This window comes from Panthera pardus, unplaced genomic scaffold, assembly GCF_024362965.1.
Source record: "Panthera pardus isolate Hobbes unplaced genomic scaffold, ASM2436296v1 HiC_scaffold_6, whole genome shotgun sequence".
In the NCBI taxonomy this organism is placed as follows: Eukaryota; Metazoa; Chordata; class Mammalia; order Carnivora; family Felidae; genus Panthera; species Panthera pardus.
The window spans coordinates 10,053,378-10,075,134 of record NW_026526991.1 but is presented as its reverse complement, the minus strand read 5'-3'; the positions used below and the strand labels follow the sequence as shown (position 1 = coordinate 10,075,134).

At 46.3% G+C, this 21,757-nt stretch overlaps 1 protein-coding gene across 3 annotated transcripts in view; it reads right to left on the bottom strand.

The window, feature by feature from the left end:
- Window positions 1-20,072, bottom strand: part of MOV10L1 (Mov10 like RISC complex RNA helicase 1) — a 72,061-nt gene extending 51,989 nt beyond the window's left edge. For 2 of the 3 annotated variants that reach the window (XM_019447272.2, XM_019447273.2), the window contains exons 1-5: window positions 19,907-20,071; window positions 18,225-18,409; window positions 7,984-8,146; window positions 1,189-1,301; window positions 448-635 (exon numbers count right to left, since the gene is read on the bottom strand). In XM_019447272.2, coding sequence (XP_019302817.2) covers window positions 448-635; window positions 1,189-1,301; window positions 7,984-8,146; window positions 18,225-18,409; window positions 19,907-20,006 — 749 coding nt within the window. In that variant the 5' untranslated portion in view covers window positions 20,007-20,071. Of the gene's footprint in view, window positions 1-447; window positions 636-1,188; window positions 1,302-7,983; window positions 8,147-18,224; window positions 18,410-19,906 lie in introns of all 3 variants that reach the window. The other variant, XM_019447274.2, reaches the window with a different exon arrangement.
- Between the last annotated feature and the right edge of the window lie 1,685 nt (window positions 20,073-21,757).

Genomic DNA, 21,757 nt, shown 5'->3' with positions numbered 1-21,757 from the left:
AAGCGGCCAGAGGACAGGGCAGGAGGCAGGGCAGGGCTGCCATTTACACTGGGAGCTCAGGGGAGGCCCCACTGTGTGTCATACACACACGTGGACAAGGTGGGAGGTGACTGGGGCCATAGAATGAAAGAAATTCAACAATTCTAAGAACCTACTATGTTCAACACTTTAAAAAAAAAAAACGCCAACCTGTGAAAGACGAACAAAAGATTTAAGAACCCACCAGAATGTGAACACTGCCAATAAGACTAAGAGTTAAGAAGGAACCATTAACTCGAACTTCAATCAGACACAGAGACCGCTGAAAACCTTCCAGAAGATACTCTCCCTTTAACTACCCACTTCAGGATTTGGACAGGCTATGACCTGAGGTTATTCAAGCAACTCTTAAAATACACTTATATTGGGCCTCTCCCTTCCCAGAGAAGAAAGCCATTTCCCCATTACCGTCTTTTCACTGGGGTCATGCACAGGGCTCTCCAGACGTAGCATGACTGGCTGCTCTCCACCACCACGGCACTGACCATGTCATGTCTTCGAGGCACATATCCTTCAGCAAGTTTCAGAGAGTCCAAGGTGAAAAAGACGCTGTCGTCTATCACCCCGTTTTTCCCACAGAGGCTGGAAATGCAGACCTGTGAGCACAGCAGCAGACAGCTGTTCAGACGTGTGCGTGCCGGGGGCCTCCCTCCAAGACCAGAAACACTCGTTGAACCGAGGGGCAACACCTTCCCTGGACCCCACTGTAGACCAAGTCCAACCTCTGGCAGGGGTGGGGGGGCTGGTCTCAGAGAAGCAAAGCCATGATGATTTCATGAACGTGGAAGGACCCCAGAGCCAAGGCCGAGGCAGCACGGTGGGAGCGTGTCAGGCAGCACCCTCAGCCCCAGCGTCCAGTGGCCAAGCACACCCGCTGTCACGGGCAGGCGCCAGTCCCGCACCCACCCCACTCAGTCCCAGCGGTCACACTTTCACATGCTGTGTCAACTACAGAGCTCAGAGTTTCACGGGATGAGTGAGCCAGGTGACCTCCAATTACGTCCCCGCGGAAACCAGTGCTCTCGGCAGGGAAACGGGGGCTTTTTGGCCAAGACTGAGCCTTACTTAGCTTGACTTCCCAACGCACCCGGGAGAAGCCTGGGCTGTGGAAACGCAGGAAGATGAGGGCAAGCGAGGGCCAACACCTACCCTGTCCACGCGCTTGTACCTCAGCGGCTTCACGGAGATGGCCTCGCTGATCCATGTGCCTGGCCGGATCCAGTACTCTGCCTCCACCCAGTCTCCCTTGCAGGGCTCGAAACCTGCAAGCAGGGAAACCATGGTGCTTACTCAGTAATGCTGGTAATTATCAATGTGTGCAATTCATTCTGAAGTTCTGATTCACTGAAACCAGTTCCGTCCTCTCTAACGAGCAGTTTACCAATCTCAGTTCTCATCTAGGTTCACCCACTTGAACGGAGCAGACAATGTTACAAGACCAACCTTTCCGCAGCTTTACCTTCTCTTGCCTGCGAGGGCGAGGGCAGGGAAATCGGGGAGGGCTGTGGCCAGCGCGGTCACACACCTGGGCCGTACAGTCTCAGGATCCTATCTGCTTTCAGATGGCGCCCACTGTTTTCAGAAGTATTAGTAATGACTGCAGCAAAACAAGCTGAGCAGCAGATTTCTTACACCTCCAGCTTCTAGGGAGGGCAGGCACATGTGTGGTTTCTCTACTAGGTGGGCACGCCTCTGTGCCAACTCTTTCCAGAAACAGTGTGAGTCCCCTCCCCGTCAGGTACACACAGAGTACTCGGTGACAAAGGGAAGTGTGCTCAGACCTGAGAGTTGGGGAGCACTCTGTGCCCCTGCCAGATCCCGGGTGTGCCAGGTAGCTGTGCTGTGGCCTGCAGGATGCAAGGTGCCACTGGGCCACAACTGGCAGGGTGGGTGGGAATGCTGGGGAACTGTAGGTTCAGTGACATGACATGGCTTAACCTTCCTGAGGTAAAACACAAGTGGTCTGAACAGGTTTGCTATGATGCTTGGTGTAAAGCTACTACCGATTAGAACCTTTTTGTTACTTTGCAATAAGTACTTCTTTTAAAAAATATTTCATTTTTTTAAGTAGGCTCCACCCCCAACGTGGGGTTCAAACTCATGACCCCAAGATCAAGAGTCACACGCTCTACCGACTGAGCCAGCCAGGTGCCCCCGCGATAAATACTTTCGACAGCAATCAGTTTAAAAAACAAAAGTGCATAATTTAAAACTGACTTTGTTTCTCAAGAAAGCTGGTGATCAACACCTAGAGCCCAAACATCTGCTGACATCTACGGATCAGCACGAGGGCCACGGGGGCAGCACTGGCGGTAAGAAGCCAGAAGAGACAAACGTGCTGGAGCGCCGGCTTCCACGTGAGGTGGTATTTTAAGAGGACAGTCCCAGAAGCACAATTTAACAGACCGTAGAGACGCGTTCATACGCTGTTTGATAAACCACGGCTTCACTTATCAAATAACTGTTTAATACAATTCTGCTAAATTTTTATTCCAAATCTCTTAGACACACGTGAAAAATGGAGCCATGTGTCAGTTGGATAAAAGTTACTTCAAAGCAAAAACAGTGAAGCAAATTCAAGTGACAGTTTGATTTTCTTTCCCCATCAGAATTATGGAATCAAAGTAAAGACTGTGGAAGATCACTCTGTTGAAGGAAAAATTTCTGATGTCACTGTGAATTCAGTTTAGAAATTCCACACTGGAGGTAACGTTATTTGTTTCTATAGTACAACATGAATACAAGTTTTGATAAAACAGTAGTAAAGCACCATCACACAAACAAGATCCTGACACGTTAAAAAAGCTACCGGGCAGAAACGTACTTGGAACCGTGGTGTGTAAAGTCACGCTTGCTTCCACACGTGCCGCGGTGTCCAATGAGCTGGGACACAAGCTGTAGCAGTTGAGATTTAGATGCATTCACAGACACATAAAGGCAGCCAAACCATGAAACTTCTACGACAAAACTCATTTTCACAAAACCATCAACACCGCTGGGTCTAGAGCCCTGGTGTGTCTGCTGCTCCACCATTGAATTTCACAGATGTTTGAACCTTTGCAGATGCTCTTTGCAAATCAACCCAACCTACGATGGTGCTCCTTTTCGTTTTTTAAGTGAGACCTCTAAAGTTCGGTTACGCTTTGTTCAAAATCAGTTGGGAATATTTAATCCAAGTACTGAATAAAATGTGGAACCAAAAATTTTCAGCTTTTGAAGTCTTTTGTAAATTGCAGTTATTGAAAATACAGCTTGAGGCGGCCTGGGTGTCGTAGTCGGTTGAGCATCTGACTCTTGATTTTGGCTGAGGTCATGGTCCTGGGGTTGTGGGATCGAGCCCTGTACTGGGCTCCGCACTGAGCGTGGAGCCTGCTTAAGATTCTCTCCCCCATCCCCCAGCTCGTGTTCTCTTGCAGGAAGGAAGGAAGAGAGAAAGAAAGGAAGAGAGAGAGAAAGAGAGAAAGAAAGAAAGAATGGAAGAAAGAAAAAGACAGAAAGAAAGAAAGAAAGAAAGAAAGAAAGAAAAAGAAAAAAGGAGATACAGCTTGTAAACAGGAAGACAGTGACACTGATCTGCACCAAAGCAACGGAGGAAATGAAACAATGAGATCCCAGGAGCCTGCATGGCACACGCAGATTAAAGCTGAAGTCTTATGACTGGATTCAACACTATCCCAACTTGTGTCAAAAGAGTCTTCTAGGGGCACCTGGGTGGCTCAGTTGGTTGAGCGTCCCACTTCGGCTCAGGCATGATCTCGTGGTTCGTGGGTTCGGGCCCTGCGTCGGGCTCTGTGCTGACAGCTCGGAGCCTGGAGCCTGCTTCGGATTCTGTGTCTCCCTCTCTCTCTGCCCCTCCCTAGCTCATGCTCTCTCTCTATCAAAAATCAACATTAAAAAAAAATTTTAAAAAAGAGTCTTCTAACAAAGCCCTTTACTTAAAAAAAGAAAAGTTTATTTATTTTGAGACAGAGCAAGCACACGTGGGGGGAAGGGGAAGAGAGAGAGGAAAAGAAATCCCAAGCAGGCTCCTCACTGCAGCACAGAGCCTGAAACGGGGCTTGAACTCACGAACCATGAGATTATGACCTGAGCCAACATCAAGAATTGGACACTCAACCGACTGAGCCACCCAGGCACCCCAAAGCCCTTTACTTTTTATTGGGTAAGTGGATATTCTGCGATGGAATGAATGAAATTGGTGAGGCCTATGAATTTACAATATCCAAATTTGGTGTAGCATTCAAAAAAATCATAGAGACAACTTATTTGATAGGTTTTAGCTTATGATAATATTTGAATACCTTTGTACTCATAAAGGCAAACAAGAAAAAACAAAAAACCAGTACCTGTGAAAACATCTGGCCTGAGATAGTTATACATTTCAAAAGAAAAAACCCTGGACTTGTATCTTACATTTAGCAGAACTTGTTCTGAGCTTACTAGTATTTCCTCAATTAAAAACGTTACGGGCTACAGGGAGAGCCAATCAAAGGTTTCAGTTTCACATTCATCAACCATACAATACCACTTTGAAGAAGATTCCAGACCACTGTATAAAAAAATAAAATTAAGACACTGAAAAATACGTATTATTTTTTAGAATACCAGTGACATGGTGTTACAAACACCGAGAAACTAAGATATTATGTACCAAGAATGCAATGACCGAGTAATAAATATTAAGCTGTTTTAATGGACCCAAGTATTTTTTTTTCTAAAAAGAATTTCAGGTTTTGCAATTTCCAAATTATGCTACTTTAAAGGTCCACCACTATAGTAAGATCAATCTGTTAATTGATACGCAACTATTTCAAAAATGATTTAATTTTAATTAATTTTAACGCCCTTTTCTACAGCTCACCTGTGTACCAATCTTGATCCTAACTTATCTGGTCACCCTGGCTATAGCTCTGGCCACTGGAGAGGAATACAGCCACAGTCACAGCGTGAGGTGGGAGTGTGATCCTAGCCTCGCTCCCCTCTCTTCTGCCGACTGGTGGGTGCTGGCTAATCCCAACCAGAAGCCAGAGGGCCAGGCTGGGCAGTCCATACTGGGCAGGCCTAGGGGCAGAGTGGGGTGGTTGCAGAAAGGCATCAGAGACCGTGTGGTTCCAAAGGATAAAGAACTCTGGCCAAGGGAGAGGGTGGGTGTCAGAGATCTGTTTCGACCCAGGAAGGAGGGGGGCCAGCGATTGGGTAGAGGTTTTCAGACAGAACATCTGAGGACCTCAGGGACGTTGCAGATGAAGAGCAGTCCCTGTAGAGGCACACTGGTCACTAAAGAGCACCCTGACGCAGGGCACAGCACCCTGTATGACGTGTGTGGCATTGGGTTCTTGGGCCTAGTGAAAGATCTCAGAAGGGATCCAAGGGATTCACTCTTTATCTCACAAGTGGGTCCGTAAATCAGTTTAATGCGAAAGTAAAGAAACAACCTGACTAATGACCCAGGCTGAGAGCTCAGGCCACACTGGTTATGTGGATATGCAGGTGCCATTGGGCTGACCAGTGCTTACCCTGGAAATAAAGAAGAAAGAAGCAGATCCGTCGTACAGACTTTAGACCCCATTAGGCCAGTGATTCCCACCCAGGGCCATCGTGTCCCCCAGGGGCCATGTGGCAGCCGTGTCTGCAGACGTTCTGGAGTGTCATAGCCGGGGGTTGGGATGGCAGTTACTTGCATCTAGCGGGCAGAGGTCAGGGATGCTGCTAAACACATTGCATAAGTCACAGGCCGGTCACCACAACCGAGTGACCGGCCTCAAATGTTACAGGACAGAGAACGACAGAGCCTGCTTTAGGCTGAGTGTTTAACTCCCTTTCTGCCTTGGCCAAAACGGTTAAGGATTCAATGGATATTCATGTGTAAAACGGCTTGAGCCCTACTACTGATGTTAGGAATTCCTATGAGTAGAAAATAGGGCACCTGGCTGGCTCAAGGGGTAAAGAATGTGACTCTTGATCTTGAGGTTGTAAGTTCGAGCCCCATACAGAGGGCAGAGTTTATATTAAAAAAAAAAAGAAAAAAGAAAAAGAATTCCCATGAGTGTTATTTTTGGGCCTAGATCTGAAATGTCATCCACAAAACTGGGCTGATGGCCACCACTACCCCTGTAGTCCGAGACTTCGGGGAGCCAGCGATCCTGAGACCCTACCTCCCACCTTCACTGTTCAATATTCACAGGTTCCCACCTCTCCCCAGTGACACCCCTTCCTCAGTCACATCTTGTCGTCCTCCTCTGCTCAAGGTACTGTACATAACTGAACTGACTCACCCAGGTTACCTTGGAAGGTTTGGGACATCATCTGTGCTTCACCTGGACCCTCCCCACAGAGCCCTTGGTCTGCTCTGCCCTCAGGGAGGCTGAGCCTTCCCGTGCCCTAGAGGCACCCCAGGCCGGTCCGCCTCCTGTCCCATCACGTCACTCACGCAGTTCTCGCAGAGCAGAGAACACCGTACTGTCGACTCCCCCTCCCACCAGAACAGATTCTACGAGCAGTGGGTCGGGAGACGGCCTTCCAACATCTGCTGAATGGCTGCCAAGAAAGAGACAGCATATTCTGACTCTCCCTTAGGGGAACAAAACACCTAGCCCAATTCTTCCTCTTCTTACCTCCAGATCAGACATTCGCATGGCAGCCTGCCTCCTGTTCTCGTAAATAAAGCTGCACCTTTCCACTCGGGCGCTGCTGACCGCTGTGTCCACGCTAGCACCAAGCCAGAGGTGAGGAGCTAGCAGAGAGCACGTGGCCCACGAGCTCTACCACCTGGCCTTACCCAGAAAAGGTCTGCAACCTCTGCTTCGGACTCCCGTTACCTTTTTTCATGTCGTGTTTTCTCTTTCAAGAATGTTCTTCTTGCTGTCTATGGCAGGTCATCAACAATTTGGACTCTCTCAGCTCAAGAAGACGGGAGACTGTGCTGGGAAATCCCTCCACCTATGCCTCAGGTGCCAGTCCTCGTGGTGAACTATTTCTGTACCTTCCAGCAATCGCTGCAGCATGAACCATGTCCCAGTCTGGGAGTGACTTCCTATTGGCATAGTTACAGGGACCTAGGGATTCCCTTTGGAGCTGAGCAACTGTAGGATCAGTTTTTCCAGAACTGAGAGTTTCTCTGACAGAACAGAAAATTTTAAATCCCAGCCCCCTAACAATTTCATTCCAGAAACTCCTAGGGTTATCAATAAAGGTCAGAGTCCCGGCTTTTACATCCGAGGAAAGCAGACAAGCAAGCTGCCTGGTGGGCTGACCTAACTGCCCTCCTGCACTGGGCTCCCTGGCAGCCAAGGTGGGAGAGAATTCCGGCTCTTCTCCATGTCTCTATGTGGGGCTGGCAGGGTGAGCAGCTGGAATTCAGCTCAAGAAGCACCTCCTCCAGGCAGCTTTTCCAATTCCTGCCCAATTCCAAGACGCGGACAGGTCTGTCTCTCCTTGCGAGACAGCAGGTACACAATAAATGGTTGTTGAGTCAAACTCAAAACTGGCATTAACAAATTATTCATTTAGATATAAAAACAAAATTTGAGTTCAGCTAAAAAAAAAAAAAAACCAACCCGACACATACTGGTGGAGAGGTACAAAGTTATCCCCAAGCCCTGTGTGAACCCATTTGAAGTACTGTGAGAACAACAGTCCCCTTATACGTCTGCAACACTGTTGACTTACGGCAGGAACAATACTTCTGTGGAGAGAACAATTACCCGGAAGATTGTGACTCCATTCAACAAATGACACAAAACAAATCACAGCAGTCTATACCACCTACACCACTTGGAGCCGGTGCCTGGTGAAGCCGTTCTAGTCTAAAACCCTCTCAACAAACAAAGCATGCTCAAATTTGACCCTTTCAATATGTACAGCCATCTCAAATCTCAGTCATAAAATTAAAAAAAACCCCGCAAAACCTAACCTTGAATTTAAGTAGAAACCCATCTGACGTACCTTCACAAACACTCTCCAGAGAGAAGTACGTGGTCTGACTGATGTAGCCAGCCCCTTCCATCAGCGACGTCACACAGCCAATCAGCACTCGGGGGCTGGAGTCTGACAGCCCTCTGCTGTGGCTTTTGCCGTCATCTTCCCATTTATCGGAGACAGCTTCCACCTGTAAGACAAGCGAACCACTATTCAAACCATAAGAGGACCACGAGAAAAGCAAACTGCAGGCCAGTATCTCTTAGGACGTAAGTATTAAAAATGCTCCATCAAATACCAGCAAACCAAATATGGCAGTGTTTTAAAAGGGTCACACACCACAATCAAGGCGGGTTTATTCAGAATGCAAAGACAGTTCAACATACCAGTCGATATAATACACCTCACACTGGGTAGGCATTTGACAAAACAAAATCCTCTCACGAGAGAACACTCAAACCAGGAACGTAAGACTTCCTCAACATAATAAAGCCCATGTGTGAAAAACCCACAACTAGCATCACACTCAATGATGGTAAGACTAAAAGCTTTCTCCCTAGGATAAGGAACTAGGCAAGGATTTTGCTACCTCTGTTTAAAAAAAGTGTTGAACGATATTTCGTCTTCCAATCCATGAGCACGGAATGTTCTTCCATTTCTTTGTATCTTCTTTCATTTCCTTCATAAGCTTTCTATAGTTTCCAGCGTACAGAGCTTTTACATCTTTGGTTAGGTTTATTCCTAGGTATTTTATGATTCTTGGTGCAATTGGGAATGGGATCAGTTTCTTTATTTCTTTCTGTTGCTTCATTATTGGTGTATACCAATGCAACCCAAAGCAATCTACACATTCAATGCAATCCCAATCAAAATTGTACCAGCATTCTTCTCAAAGCTAGAACAAACCATCCTAAAATTTGTATGGAACCACAAAAGACCCCGAACAGCCAAAGTAATTTCGAAGAAGAAAACCAAAGCAGGAGGCGTCACAATCTCAGACCTTAGCCTCTACTACAAAGCTGTAATCATCAAGACAGCATGGTATTGGCACAAAAACAGACACATAGACCAATGTAATAGAACAGGGACCCCAGAACTGGACCCACAAATGTATGGCCAACTAATCTTTGACAAAGCAGGAAAGAGTACCCAATGGAAAAAAGACAGTCTCTTTGGCAAATGGTGGGAGAACTGGACAGCAGCATGCAAAAGGATGAAACTAGACCGCTTTCTTACATCATTCACAAAAATAAACTCCAAATGGATGAAAGACCTGAATGTGAGACAGGAAACCATCAAAACCCCAGAGGAGAAAGCAGGAAAAAACCTCTTTGACCTCAGTGCAGCAATTTCTTACTCAACACCTCTCCAAAGGCAAGGGAATTAAAAGCAAAAATGAACTATTGGGACCTCATCAAGATAAAAAGCTTCTGCACTGCAAGGGAAACAGTCAAAAAAACTAAAAGGCAACTGATGGAATGAGAAAAGATATTTGCAAATGGCATAACAGATAAAGGGCTACAAAAATCAGTTGTATCTGTATGCATTTGCAATGATCATTCCAAAAAAGGAAATTAAGAAAACAATTCCATGGGGCACCTGGGTGGCTCAGTCAGTTAAGTGTCCAACTTTGGCTCAGGTCATGATATCATGGTTTTGAGTTCGAGCCCCGTGTCAGGCTCTGCACTGGCAGCACAGAGCCTGCTTGGGATTCTCTCTTTCCCTGCCTCTCTCTTCACCCCTCCCCCATGCACGTGTGCTCTCTCTCTCTCAAAATAAACTTAAAAAAGAGAAAACAATTCCATTTACAATACCATCAAAAAGAGTAAAACACTTAGAAATAAAGTTGACCAGGGGCACCTGAGTGGCTCAGCTGGTTAGGTGTCTGACTTCGGTTCAGGTCATGATCTCAATTTGTGAGTTCGAGCCCCACGTTGGCCCCTTATGCTGACAGCTCAGAGCCTGGAGCCTGCTTCAGATTCTGTGTCTCCCTCTCTCTCTGCCCTTCCCCCCTCACACTCTGTCTCTCTCTCTCTCTCTCAAAAATAAATAAACATTAAAAAAAAAAAAGCAAAGGCAATTAAAAAAAGGATAAATTGGATTTCACCAAAATTTAAAACCTCGGTGTACTGAAGGATACTATCAAGAAATACTGGAAAACTAACCCACAGAATATGAAAAATATTTTGTAAATCACTTATCTGTTAAGAGATTAACATCCAGAATATGTAAATTCTTTTTTTTTTTTTTTTTTAGTTTTTTTGCTTTTGTATTTTGAAAGAGAGAGAGAGAGAGAGCACGTGTGCGTGAGCAGAGGAGGGGCAGAGAGAGAGGGAGACACAGAATCTGAAACAGGCTTCAGGCTCTGAGCTGTCAGCACAGACCCTGATGCGGGGCTTGAACTCATGAATCATGAGATCAGGACCTGAACCAAAGTCGGACGCTTAACTGACTGAACCACCCAGGAACCCCTGTAAAGAACTTCTCTAACTGAACAAGAAAATAAACAAGACAATTAAAATATGGTTAAAGGATTTAAATAAACATTTCTCGAAAGATGACAGATAAATGGCCAATAAGCATATGAAAAGATGTTCAACATCAATGATTATTAGGGAAAGGTAAGTCAAAACCACAATAAGATACCACTTTGTATCCACTAGGATGGCTACTGTCAAAAGAATGTAAAGTAACTGTAATCCCTGTGCATTACTGGGGGGAATATAAAATGGTGTCTCTACTACGGAAAGTTTAGTTGCCTCAAAAAGCTAAACACAAAATTACCATATGACTCTGCAATTCCACTCCAAGGTATATACCCAAAAGAGAACAAGGACTCTAAGACACCTGTTCACAGCAGCACTATTCAGAATAACCAAAAGGTAGAAACATCCCAAGTGTTCATCAACAGGTGGGTGTACAGGGGCGCCTGGGTGGCTCAGTCAGTTAGGCGTCCGACTTCGGCTCAGGTCATGATCTCACGGTCTGGGAGTTCGAGCCCCGCTTCGGGCTCTGTGCTGACAGCTCGGAGCCTGGAGCCTGCTTCCGATTCTGTGTCTCCCTCTCTCTCTGCCCCTCCCCTGCTCATGCTCTGTCTCTCTCAAAAATAAATAAATATCATAAAATTAAAATACAACAGATGAGTGTACAAAGTGTAGTATATACACACAATGGAGTATTATCCAACCATCAAAAGTAATGAAATTCTGATACATGTTACATGGATAAACCTTGAAAATATTATGCAAAGTTTGATAATGCAAACACAAAGGGGCAACAATCACATGCTTCCAGTTAGATACTAGAAGTGTCAAATTCAGAGACAGGAAGTAGAATAGCAAATTCTTGTTTTAGGGATGATGAAAAAGGTGTGAAAATAGTGGTAATGGGTGCACAACATGAATGTTCTTAATGTCACTGGACTGTACACCTAAAGATGATTAAAATGGTAAATGTATGTATATTTTGCCACAATAAAACCTACATAAAAATATGCAAAGAAATTGCACATCCTTCATGAAATCAGTCAATACTACCTAACATTGGTAAATCAAGCAAAGGTGTGAGCATATTGTTCAAGTGAATCAGGAATCTACTGATGAGCTAAGAACAGAAACCAAGAAAAGACATTTCCCCAGAGAAGACATCCGGATGGCCAACAGACACTTGAAAAGATGCTCAACATCACTCATCGTCAGGGAAATACAAATCAAAACCATGAGATACCACCTCACACCTACCAGAATGGCTAAAATCAACAGCACAAGAAACAAAAGGTGTTGGCGAGGCTGTGGAGAAATGGGAACCCTTCTTGCATTGTTGGTCGGAATGGAAACTGGTGCAGCCACCGTAGAAGACAGTGTGAAGGTTCCTCGAAAAGTTAAAAACAGAATTACCCCATGATCCAGGAATCACACTACTGGGTATTTACCCCCAAAACACAAATACCCTAATTTAAAGGGATACACGCATCCCCCAGCTTTATAGCAGCATTAGCTACAAGAGCCAAAACATGGAAGGAGCTCAAGTGTCCACCGACCGATGAACATGTAAAGATGTAGTAAATATATACAGCGAAAATTTACTCAGCCATTAAAAAATGAAATCTTGTCATTCGCAATAACATGGGTAAAGATACGGCATAACGGTAAACAAAAGAAGTCACCTAGGAAAAGACATACAATATGATTTCACTCATATGCAGAATTTAAAACACAAAACAAATGAGCTAAGGGGGAAAAAAGGAGAGACAAACCAAAATAGAAGACTCATAACTATACCAAAAAAACTGATGGTTACCAGGTGGGAGGTGGGTGGTGGGGGGGATAGGTGAAATAGGTGATGGGAATTAAAGTTTAAAAAATTAAATAAAAATGCAAATGACACTTGAATCCTAGTAGTGTCTCTGCTAAAGGTACAGCAAGCCAAGTGGAGCAAGCCACTCCATGGGGAGTGGGAGAAATGAAGACTGGACAGGCTGATGAGGTGAGATCATGCCTGAAAAAGAAGCTATGCAGAAAATTCTGCCCAGAGAAAAAGTTCCTGTTTTAAAAGCTTATGGCAGATTGTGGCAACAGTCGCAAAACTCTCTGAATCTATTAAAACACCGAATTGTACACTTTAAATGGGTGAACTGTACAATATTAATTACATCTCAATAAAACTCTTACCAAAAAGAAAACTCTAATTTCCCCATATAGAAACTTTAATTTAAAAAAGCTGAACCCAACAAAAAAGGGATAAAGAACATAAAAATAACTCATGGGAAAAATGTAAAAAATTAATCTGCTTTAAGGCTTAAATTCAAGTTAAATTTATGAGGTCACTTTTCACTTATTATTAGAGTGGCAAAGATTTCAGAGACTGATAATATACACATCCTTGACAACTCTGAATAACAAGCAGTCTCTCATTCTGCTCCTGTGAGTATAAATTAATTTGTATATTACTGGATGATAATCTGATAACCACTGAAATGTTGGGTGTGTATATCCTTTGACTTAACAATTCCACTTCTAAACATTATAGCACAAAAATACCATTTTTAAATGGAAAAAAATGAACGAAAGAATCCACTTATATTTGCTAACTGGATAACAAAGGGTCTACTCTTTCCACCATCGTGGAGCCTGTGCAGGTCTGCTGGGAACAGGACTCTGAAAGTGACAAATACGTCTGGAAAGCTGTGGTCCAAAGTCATTTTTGCTGGCTGCAGCTTGGTCTCTGGAACCAGAGAGAGCACTTCTTAAAAAGCTCTTCTTAAAAGTGAAGGTGTTTATGCTCCAGATGAAACTGATTTCTACTTAGGCAAGAGATATGCTTACATGTACAAGGCAAAGAACAATACAGTGACTCCTGGTGGCAAATCAAACAAAACCAGATAGAGTAATCTGGTGAAAAGTTATGCTCATGCTCATGGAATCAGCGGCATGGTTCTTGCCAAATTCTGAAGCAACCTTCCTGTAAAGCCACTGGGCACAGAATCCATGGGATGCTGTACCCCTTGAGAATTTAAAATAACTGGAAAGTAAATAAATACAGGTGTAGATTTGTTCTCTTGTATTTAGAAAAAGGGGTCCAATGATTCTTTTTTTAAAAAAATTTTATTTTTAAGTAATCTCTACACCCAATGTAGGACATTTTCAAACCCACAACTCTGAGATCAAGAGTTGCACTCTCAGGGACTTCAACACCCCACTTACCGCAATGTATAGATCATCTAAACAGAAAATCAACAATGAAACAATGACTTTAAATGATACACTGACCAGATGGACTTAACAGATATATTTAGAACATTTCATCCTAAAGCAGCAGAATACACATTCTTCTCCAGTGCACATGGAACGTTCTCCAAAATAGATCACATACTGGGACACAAATCAGCCCTCAACAAGTACAAAAAGATCAAAATCATACCATGCATATTTTCAGACCACAATGCTATGAAACTCAAAATCAACCACAAGAAAAAATGTAGAAAGATAAATACTTGGAGACTAAAGACCATCCTGCTAAAGAATGAATGGGCTAACCAAAAAGTTAAAGAGGAAATTAAAAAGTACATAGAAACCAATGAAAACGATAACACCACAGCCCCAAACCTCCAGGATGCAGCAAAGGTGGTCATATGAGGGAAGTATATAGCAATCCAGGCCTTCCTAAGGAAGGAAGGTAGGTCAGATACACAACCTAACCTTAAGTCTTAAAGAGCTGGAAAAAGGGGTGCCTGGGTAGCTCAGCCGGTTAAGCGTCCGACTTTGGCTCAGGTCATGATCTCACAGTTAGTGAGTTCGAGCCCCACATCAGGCTCTGTGCTGACAGCTTAGAGCCTGGAGCCTGCTTCGGACTCTGTGTCTCCCTCTCTCTCTGCTACTCCTCTGCTCATGCTCTGTGTCTCTCTCTCTCCTCCAAAAATAAATAAAAAATAAAAAACACATTAAAAAAAAAAAGAGCTGGAAAAAGAACAGCAAATAAAACCCCAAACCAGCAGAAGACAGGAAATAATAAAGGTCAGAGCAGAAATCAATGCTATCTAAACCAAAAAAAAACCCAAAACAACAACAAAACAAAACAAAACAAAACCAGTAGAACAGATCAACGAAACCAGAAGCTGGTTCTTTGAAAGAATCAACAAAATTGATAAACCACTAGCCAGTTTGATCAGAAAGGAAAAGGACCCAAATAAATAAAATCAAGAACGAAAGAGGAGAGATCACATCAACATGGCAGAAATACAAAGTAAGAGAATATTACGAAGAATTTTATGCCAACAAAATAGGCAATCTGGAAGAAATGGACAAATTCCTAGAAACATATAAACCACTGAAACAGGAAGAAATAGAAAATTTGAACAGACCCACAACCAGTAAAGAAATTGAATTAGTAATAAAAAATGTCCCAAAAAACAAGGGTCCAGGGCCAGATGCCTTTCCAGGGGAATTCTACCAAACATTTAAAGAAGAGTTAACACCTATTCTCTTGAAGCTGTTGCAAGAAACAGAAACGGAAGGAAAACTTTCAAACTCTTTCTATGAAGCCAGCATTACCTTGATTCCCTAAAAGGACACCTAAAAAAGGAGAACCATAGACCAATTTCCCTGATGAACATGGATGCAAAAATCCTCAACAAAATACTAGCCAACTGGATCAAATAATACATTAAAAAAATTATTCACTAGGATCAAGTGGGATTTATACCTGGGATGCAGGGCTGGTTCATCACATCAATAAAAGAAAGGACAAGAACCACATGATACTCTCAACAGATGCAGAGAAAGCATTCGACAAAATACAGCATCCTTTCTTGGTAAAAACTCTCAAGAAAGTAAGAACAGAAGGATCATACCTCAAGATCATAAAAGCCATATATGAAAGACCCACTGCTAATATTCTCAATGGAGAAAAACTGAGAGCTTTCCCCCTAAGGTCAGAAACAAGACAGGGATGTCCACTCTCGCCACTGTTATTCAACATAGTATTGGAAGCCTTAGCCTCAGCAATCAGACAACACAAAGAAATAAAAGGCATCCAAATTGGCCAGGAGGGGGTCAGACTTTCACTCTTCACAGATGACATAATACTCTATATGGAAAACCCAAAAAATTCCACCAATAAACTGCTAGAAGTAATCAACGAATTCAGCAAAGTCACAAAATATAAAATCAATGCACAAAAAATCAGTTGCATTCCTATACACCAATAATGAAGCAATAGAAAGACAAATCAAGGAACTGATCCCATTTATAATTGTACTAAAACCCATAAAATACCTAAGAATAAATCCAACCAAAGAAGTGAAAAATCTACACACTGAAAACTATAGAAAACTTATGAAAGAAATTGAAAAAGACACAAAAAATGGAAAAATATTCCAAGCTCCTGCATAGGAAGAACAAATATAGTTAAAATGTCAACACTACCCAAAACAATCTACATATCAAAATAACATATTCCTCACAGAACTAGAACAAACAATCCTAAATTTGTATGGAACCACAAAAGACCCCAATTAGCCAAAGCAATCTTGAAAAAGAAAACCAAAGCAGGAGGCATCACAATCCCAGACTTCAAGCTATACTACAAAGCTGTAATCATCAAGACAGTATGGTACTGGCACAAAAACAGATACTCAGATCAATGGAACAGAATAGAGAACCCAGAAATGGACCCAGAAACATGTGACCACCTAATCTTTGACAAAGCAGGAAAGAATATCCAATGAAATAGACAGTCTCTTCAGCAAATAGTGCTGGGAAAACAGGACAGCGACAGGCAGAAAAATGAAGCTGGACCACTTTCTTACACCAGACACAAAAATAAACTCAAAATGGATGAAAGACCTCAATGTAAGACAGAAAGCCATCAAAATCCTCAAGGAGAAAGCGGGCAAAAACCTCTTTGACGTTGACCGCAGCAACTTCTTACTCAACACGTCTCCAGAGGCAAGGGAAACCAAAGCAAAAATGAACTATTGGGACCTCATCAAAATAAAAGCTTCTGCACAGAGAAGGAAACAATCAGCAAAACTAAAAGGCAACCACTGGAATGGGAAAAGATATGTGCAAATGACATATCAGATAAAGGGTTAGTATCCAAAACCTATAAAGAACTTATCAAACCCAACACCCAAAAAACAACTAATCCAGTGATGAAATGGGCAAAAGACATAGACACTTCTCCAAAGACATCCAGATGGCCAACCGACTCATGAAAAAAATGCTCCACATCACTCATCATCAGGGAAATACAAATCAAAACCACAATGAGATACCACCTCACACCTGAGAATGGCTAACATTAACAACTCAGGCAACAACAGATGTCCGGGAGGATGCGGAGAAAGAGATCTCTTTTGCGCTGCTGGTGGGAATGCAAACTGGTGCAGCCACTCTGGAAAACAGCATGGAGGTTCTCAAAAAATTAAAAATAGAACTACCCTATGACCCAGCAATTACACTACTAGGTATTTACCAAAGGGATCCAGGGATGCTGTTTTGAAGGGGCAGATGCACCCCAATGTTTATAGCACCACTATCAACAATAGCCAAAGTGTGGAAAGAGCCCAAATGTCCATTGATGGATGAACGGATAAAGAAGATGTGGTATATATATACAATGGAGTACTGGCAATAAAAAAGAACGAAATCTTGCCATTTGTAACTACAAGGATGGAACCAGAGGATATTATGCTAAGCGAAATTAGTCAGAGGAAGACAAGTATCATGTGACTTCACTCGTATGAAGACTTTAAGATACAAAACAGATGAACATAAGGGAAGGGAAGCAAAAATATAAAAACAAAACATAAGAGACTCAAATACAGAGAACAAACAGAGGTTGCTGGAGGGGTTGTGGGGGGGTGGGCTAAATAGGTAAGGGGCTTAAGGAATCTACTCCTGAAATCACGTGCTAACTTGGATGTACATTATAAAAAATATGTAAATTATAGAAAGTAACAACAACAACAACAAAAAGAGTTGCACTCTCCACTGACCGAGCCAGCCAGGCACCCTAATGATTAACATTTTTAACAAATTTTTAAAAGACTATAAGAAATACTCATGTTGCTGGGGCGCCTGGGTGGCTCAGTCGGTTGGGCGTCTGACTTCGGCTCAGGTCACGATCTCACGGTTTGTGGGATTGAGCCCTGAATCTGGCTCTGCACTAATAATGGTGCAGAGCCCACCTGTGATTCATTCTCTCTTTCTTTCTGCCCCTCCCTCACTTGTGCATGCGCGTGCATGCTCTCTCAAAATAAATAAGCATTAAAAAAAGAAATAGAAATGTTAAGTGTTCTTTTCCACAGTATAAAATTACCAACGAGCTTTACTTCCTAAATTACAAATTTCTGTAGTCTGAAAAACATATGATGACCACCATTGGTTTTTTAAGGCAGAAATCATTATAAAAACAAAAGCAGCCCCAAGAAGGTACATTCCACTCCTTGTCTCTCCCACGTTGTAAGAGGTTAACTAAACAGAAGGATGGATGGGCACCTGGGTGGCTCAGTTGATTAAGCATCTGACTTTGGCTCAGGTCATGATTGTTCGCGGGTTAGAGCCCTGTGTCAGGCTCTGTGTGGAAGCTCAGAGCTGAAGCCTGCTTCGGAATCTGTCTCCCTCTCTCTGCCCCTCCCCCCTTGCGCTCTGTCTCTATCTCAAAAATAAATAAACATGAAAAATTTTTTTAATTGAAAAAAAAAAAAAAAGGATGGAAACATAAAGCCCCATGGTGAAGAGAGACTTCACAAACAACTCAGGCTTTACCCTAATTGCTTTCAGTCCACTCGACACTTTATCTTCTTGCACAAGTGCAATAACTTCCTGTCCAATATTCAGAAGCACTTTGCTAGTCACAGCCTCACTGGAGAAGTAGATCAAATCATCAATCATGCCATAATCGCCGCAGTACCTTGTCACGACACCCTGGACGGTTTTCAGCTTGGCGTCACCTGAGATGCATAAACAAAGACGTTACAAGGCCCATGAGTAAAGCAAGCCCACCCTATAACTAAGCCCCACCAGAGAAAGGTGGAGGACAGGCGCATCCAGGAAGTTTGGAACCCTCTGCAGTGGGGTGGGGGGAGGGGGGAGGGGTAGGCTTCAGAAAGCAGGGTTTTCGAGGCCGACTGCCCAGGTTCCTCTGAGGGGTGTCACAGGCAGCAGACTCAGTGCGGGGAGCTCAGACTCGAGAGCCACGCCACCGGGGTCTGAATCCCAGCTCTCCTGCTGCCACTTTATCTCTGGGCTAGGTCCTTCCCCGTTAACCGTGCTGGGCCTCTTCCCAATTGTAAAGTGGAGGCAGTTACAGTCTCCACCCAAGACAGCTGTCTGGGTGGCGGCGGCGAGCGGTCCAGTGCACAGATTTCTGAGCGGCCGGCGCAGGTTATAAAGCACCACTGTCCTACGCTGGCGTCTGGAGAGCCATCGCCCCGTGCTGGGATTACCACCCTCCCGCCTCTCCAATCCCGCCGGCAAGGGCGTCAGCAGATTCTGTGTCCCCTCCCCAAACGAGGTGCTCCAGGAGATTCCGGGCTTGGGGTGAAGTCTGGCCCAGAGACAGGGCACGCGCCCGTGCACGCGGCGCGCCTCCCCACCACCGCCAGCAAGCCCGGCGCGGGAGCTCCAGTCGAGGTTCCCAGCCCGGATTTAACCGGCAGGCCCCGGGCTGATTGAAGGGACTGGCTCCAGGTTATAGACGGCGATGCGGGCGTCAGCAGGTCTGCGTACATACGGCTCGCAGCGCGCTGCCCTCAACTCCTAACGCGCCGGCTGCGGCTTCGGGCCCTTCTCAGGAGCACGTCACGTCTTCAGAGGACAAAGAGAGCGACTGCACAATCAGCACCCTGGGTCCAGTCAGCTCAAGGTCACCAGGCACCAGAGTCCCAACACAGTCCAGACCGGACCAAGAGAGCCTCAAAGGCCTTCTCGAGAGGAAAGGCAGGGCAACACAGGACTGCGAAAGGACAACTGCGACAGCTCAGGCGGAACTGCGAAAGGACAACCTGGGACAGCTCGGGCTGCCCTTTGCAGAGCTTTCCAAACACGCAACCGCAAGTGGCAGCGACGACAGAAACGAGAAAGCCCGCCGCGCTTAACACTTCAAAGCGGAAACAAGAAGGACCCGGAGGCGGCGCAAACCCAAAGGAAGACCAACGCCCTAAATCCTAGTCCACACGAGGCCTTGCTCAGCTACGGCCACACCTTCGCTTTGACCTCAAAGAGCGAACGATAGGCGGCAGCATCTCTCAGAGCGCGCTCACGATGCACAGCGGCTCGCGGCCGGAAACTCCATCAGGGACCCCGGGACCACGACCTCACGACCTCCGGCTCCCGTCCCCCTCCTCCCACTTCCGAACAGCCCTGCATTCTGTTTGGCCTCAGGCTCCGGCGGCTCGAGCAACACCCCGGGGCACCCGGGTAGAGCCCCGGGCCCTACCCCCAGGCACCTTCCGCGAGCTCGGGCCCCGGCTGCCCGGCCTCCTCCCCCTCGGAGCCGTCGGCCCTCCTCCAGAAGAACGCCACCAGCTTGGCCGCGAGGCGCAGCATGGCCCTGCCACCTCTGTAGGTGTCCTCACGCGGGCAAGCGGTCCGCTGCCCAGGACCAATGGACTTGTCGCGCCTGCGCCTGCGCACCCGCTCTCTCACCCCCCCCCCCCCCCCCCCCGCTTTGAGACTTCGACCAATGGGCTCTCTCCGCCCGCGCCTGCGCAGGCGCCCGCCGTCTCGGCCAATGGGGTTGCTGCATGCGCCACGACCGTTAGTAGTCGGTGGTTGGCCGTTGACGATCGTTGACACGCGGCTCAGCCAGGCGAGGTGCCAGGTGGGCGAGAGGGCCACGCGCTGTCGTGCGGTGGGCGGGGCCTCTTGCGTGCGCGCGGCGTACGTGTCCGTCCGCCTCCCTTCAGCGCGCACCTCTCCGCCGCGAGGAGGTTCTGTTTCCGACCTTCCAGAGTCTGTCGTGTGCCGCCGGTGGAGTTTTCTCGAATGCTGGTGGCCGCGCCCTTCTCCAGTCTGGGGCTGCTGGTAGGAGCCGGCGTCCCTGACTCTGCCGCGCCGGCCGCCCCCTGCGCCTCCGGGCCAGAGGTTCCCCGACTTCATCTGTCTCTTCAGAAAGCTTGCGTCTCGGTGTCGGTGCGAACTGTTATTATTTCCTGCCTTTTGTCTTTTTTCCCATTTAATTTGTGTTTTTCTAACTTTTTGAGGTGACACGGAGTTCTGGAACTTTCTTTCGCTCAAACCTAGGCATTTCGGGCCGTAAGCGTGTCTCAGCTCGAATTCGGCCGCATCCTCCAGAATGTGACCCGTAGTTTTGTTTGGCTTCTCGCTGCCTTTGTGGGTGTTGCTTCGAGTCCTGGGGCTTCCTTGTCTGCAGGAGCAGTGGTTGCCTTCCGGGTGTTGCCGGCCTTGGTGCCGGGGTCGGGGAACCGGGGCACTGGCGGCTCGGGACGGCCCTCGTGGTTCCGCCCGAGCGCGGTGTGAGCGGGGTTCCTCGTCCGGGCGGTGAGGACCCCGCGCCCGGAGCCTGAAGGAAGCCCTGCCGAGTCCTGGCCGTGCGCTCGGCGCTGGGGACACCCATGAGCACGGAAGGGCGCCAGGGCCCCCCGCGGGTGCGCGGGGTGTGCAGCGCATGCTGCCCGCCGGGGGGCGCCGCGGACGGGCTTCTAGAGCGAGGGTGACGCGCAGCAGGAGTTTCCGCTTCCTAGGACCGTCCCGTGTGTCCGCCAGCCTGGATTCGGGACTCTCCACCCCAGCTTTTCAGTGCGACCACCTGGATGCCCAGCAGAGCCTTCGGTCTCATGGCGACAAGGACGCTGCGGACCCTCCCTCCACACCTGCTTCTCCCAGTCTTGTGCACATCAGGTGGGACAGCTGCACCTGCCCTGCTCAGACTGAAGCCTTCCGCCCCGCTGAACTACTGACCCTCTCGCCCCACGTCTTGCTGACTGCAGATCGTGTTGGCTTTTCAAGCTCTCCCCAAAACCTGGCCACTCCTCGAAACCGCCTCTGTGCCCCACCTCAGTCCCGGCCAGCACCTGCTCTCTTGTGGCCTGTTGTCCACCCAGCAGCCGCTTGCTCCTCCACGCAGAACCTTCCGGCACGTCCATCTCAGAGTCCAAGCCAAGGATGTCTCCATGCCCACAGGTGCCTCCTATCTGGATGCTTCACCTCATATGATTGCTTTGTCCATCGTCCTCCAGCCTGGTCACCTCAGGACCTTTGCATCCGTGGCACCCTTGCTCCAGCTCTCTGCGAGACTCCCCTCTTTGCCTTCTGCATGTCTTTGCTCAGATGCCTCC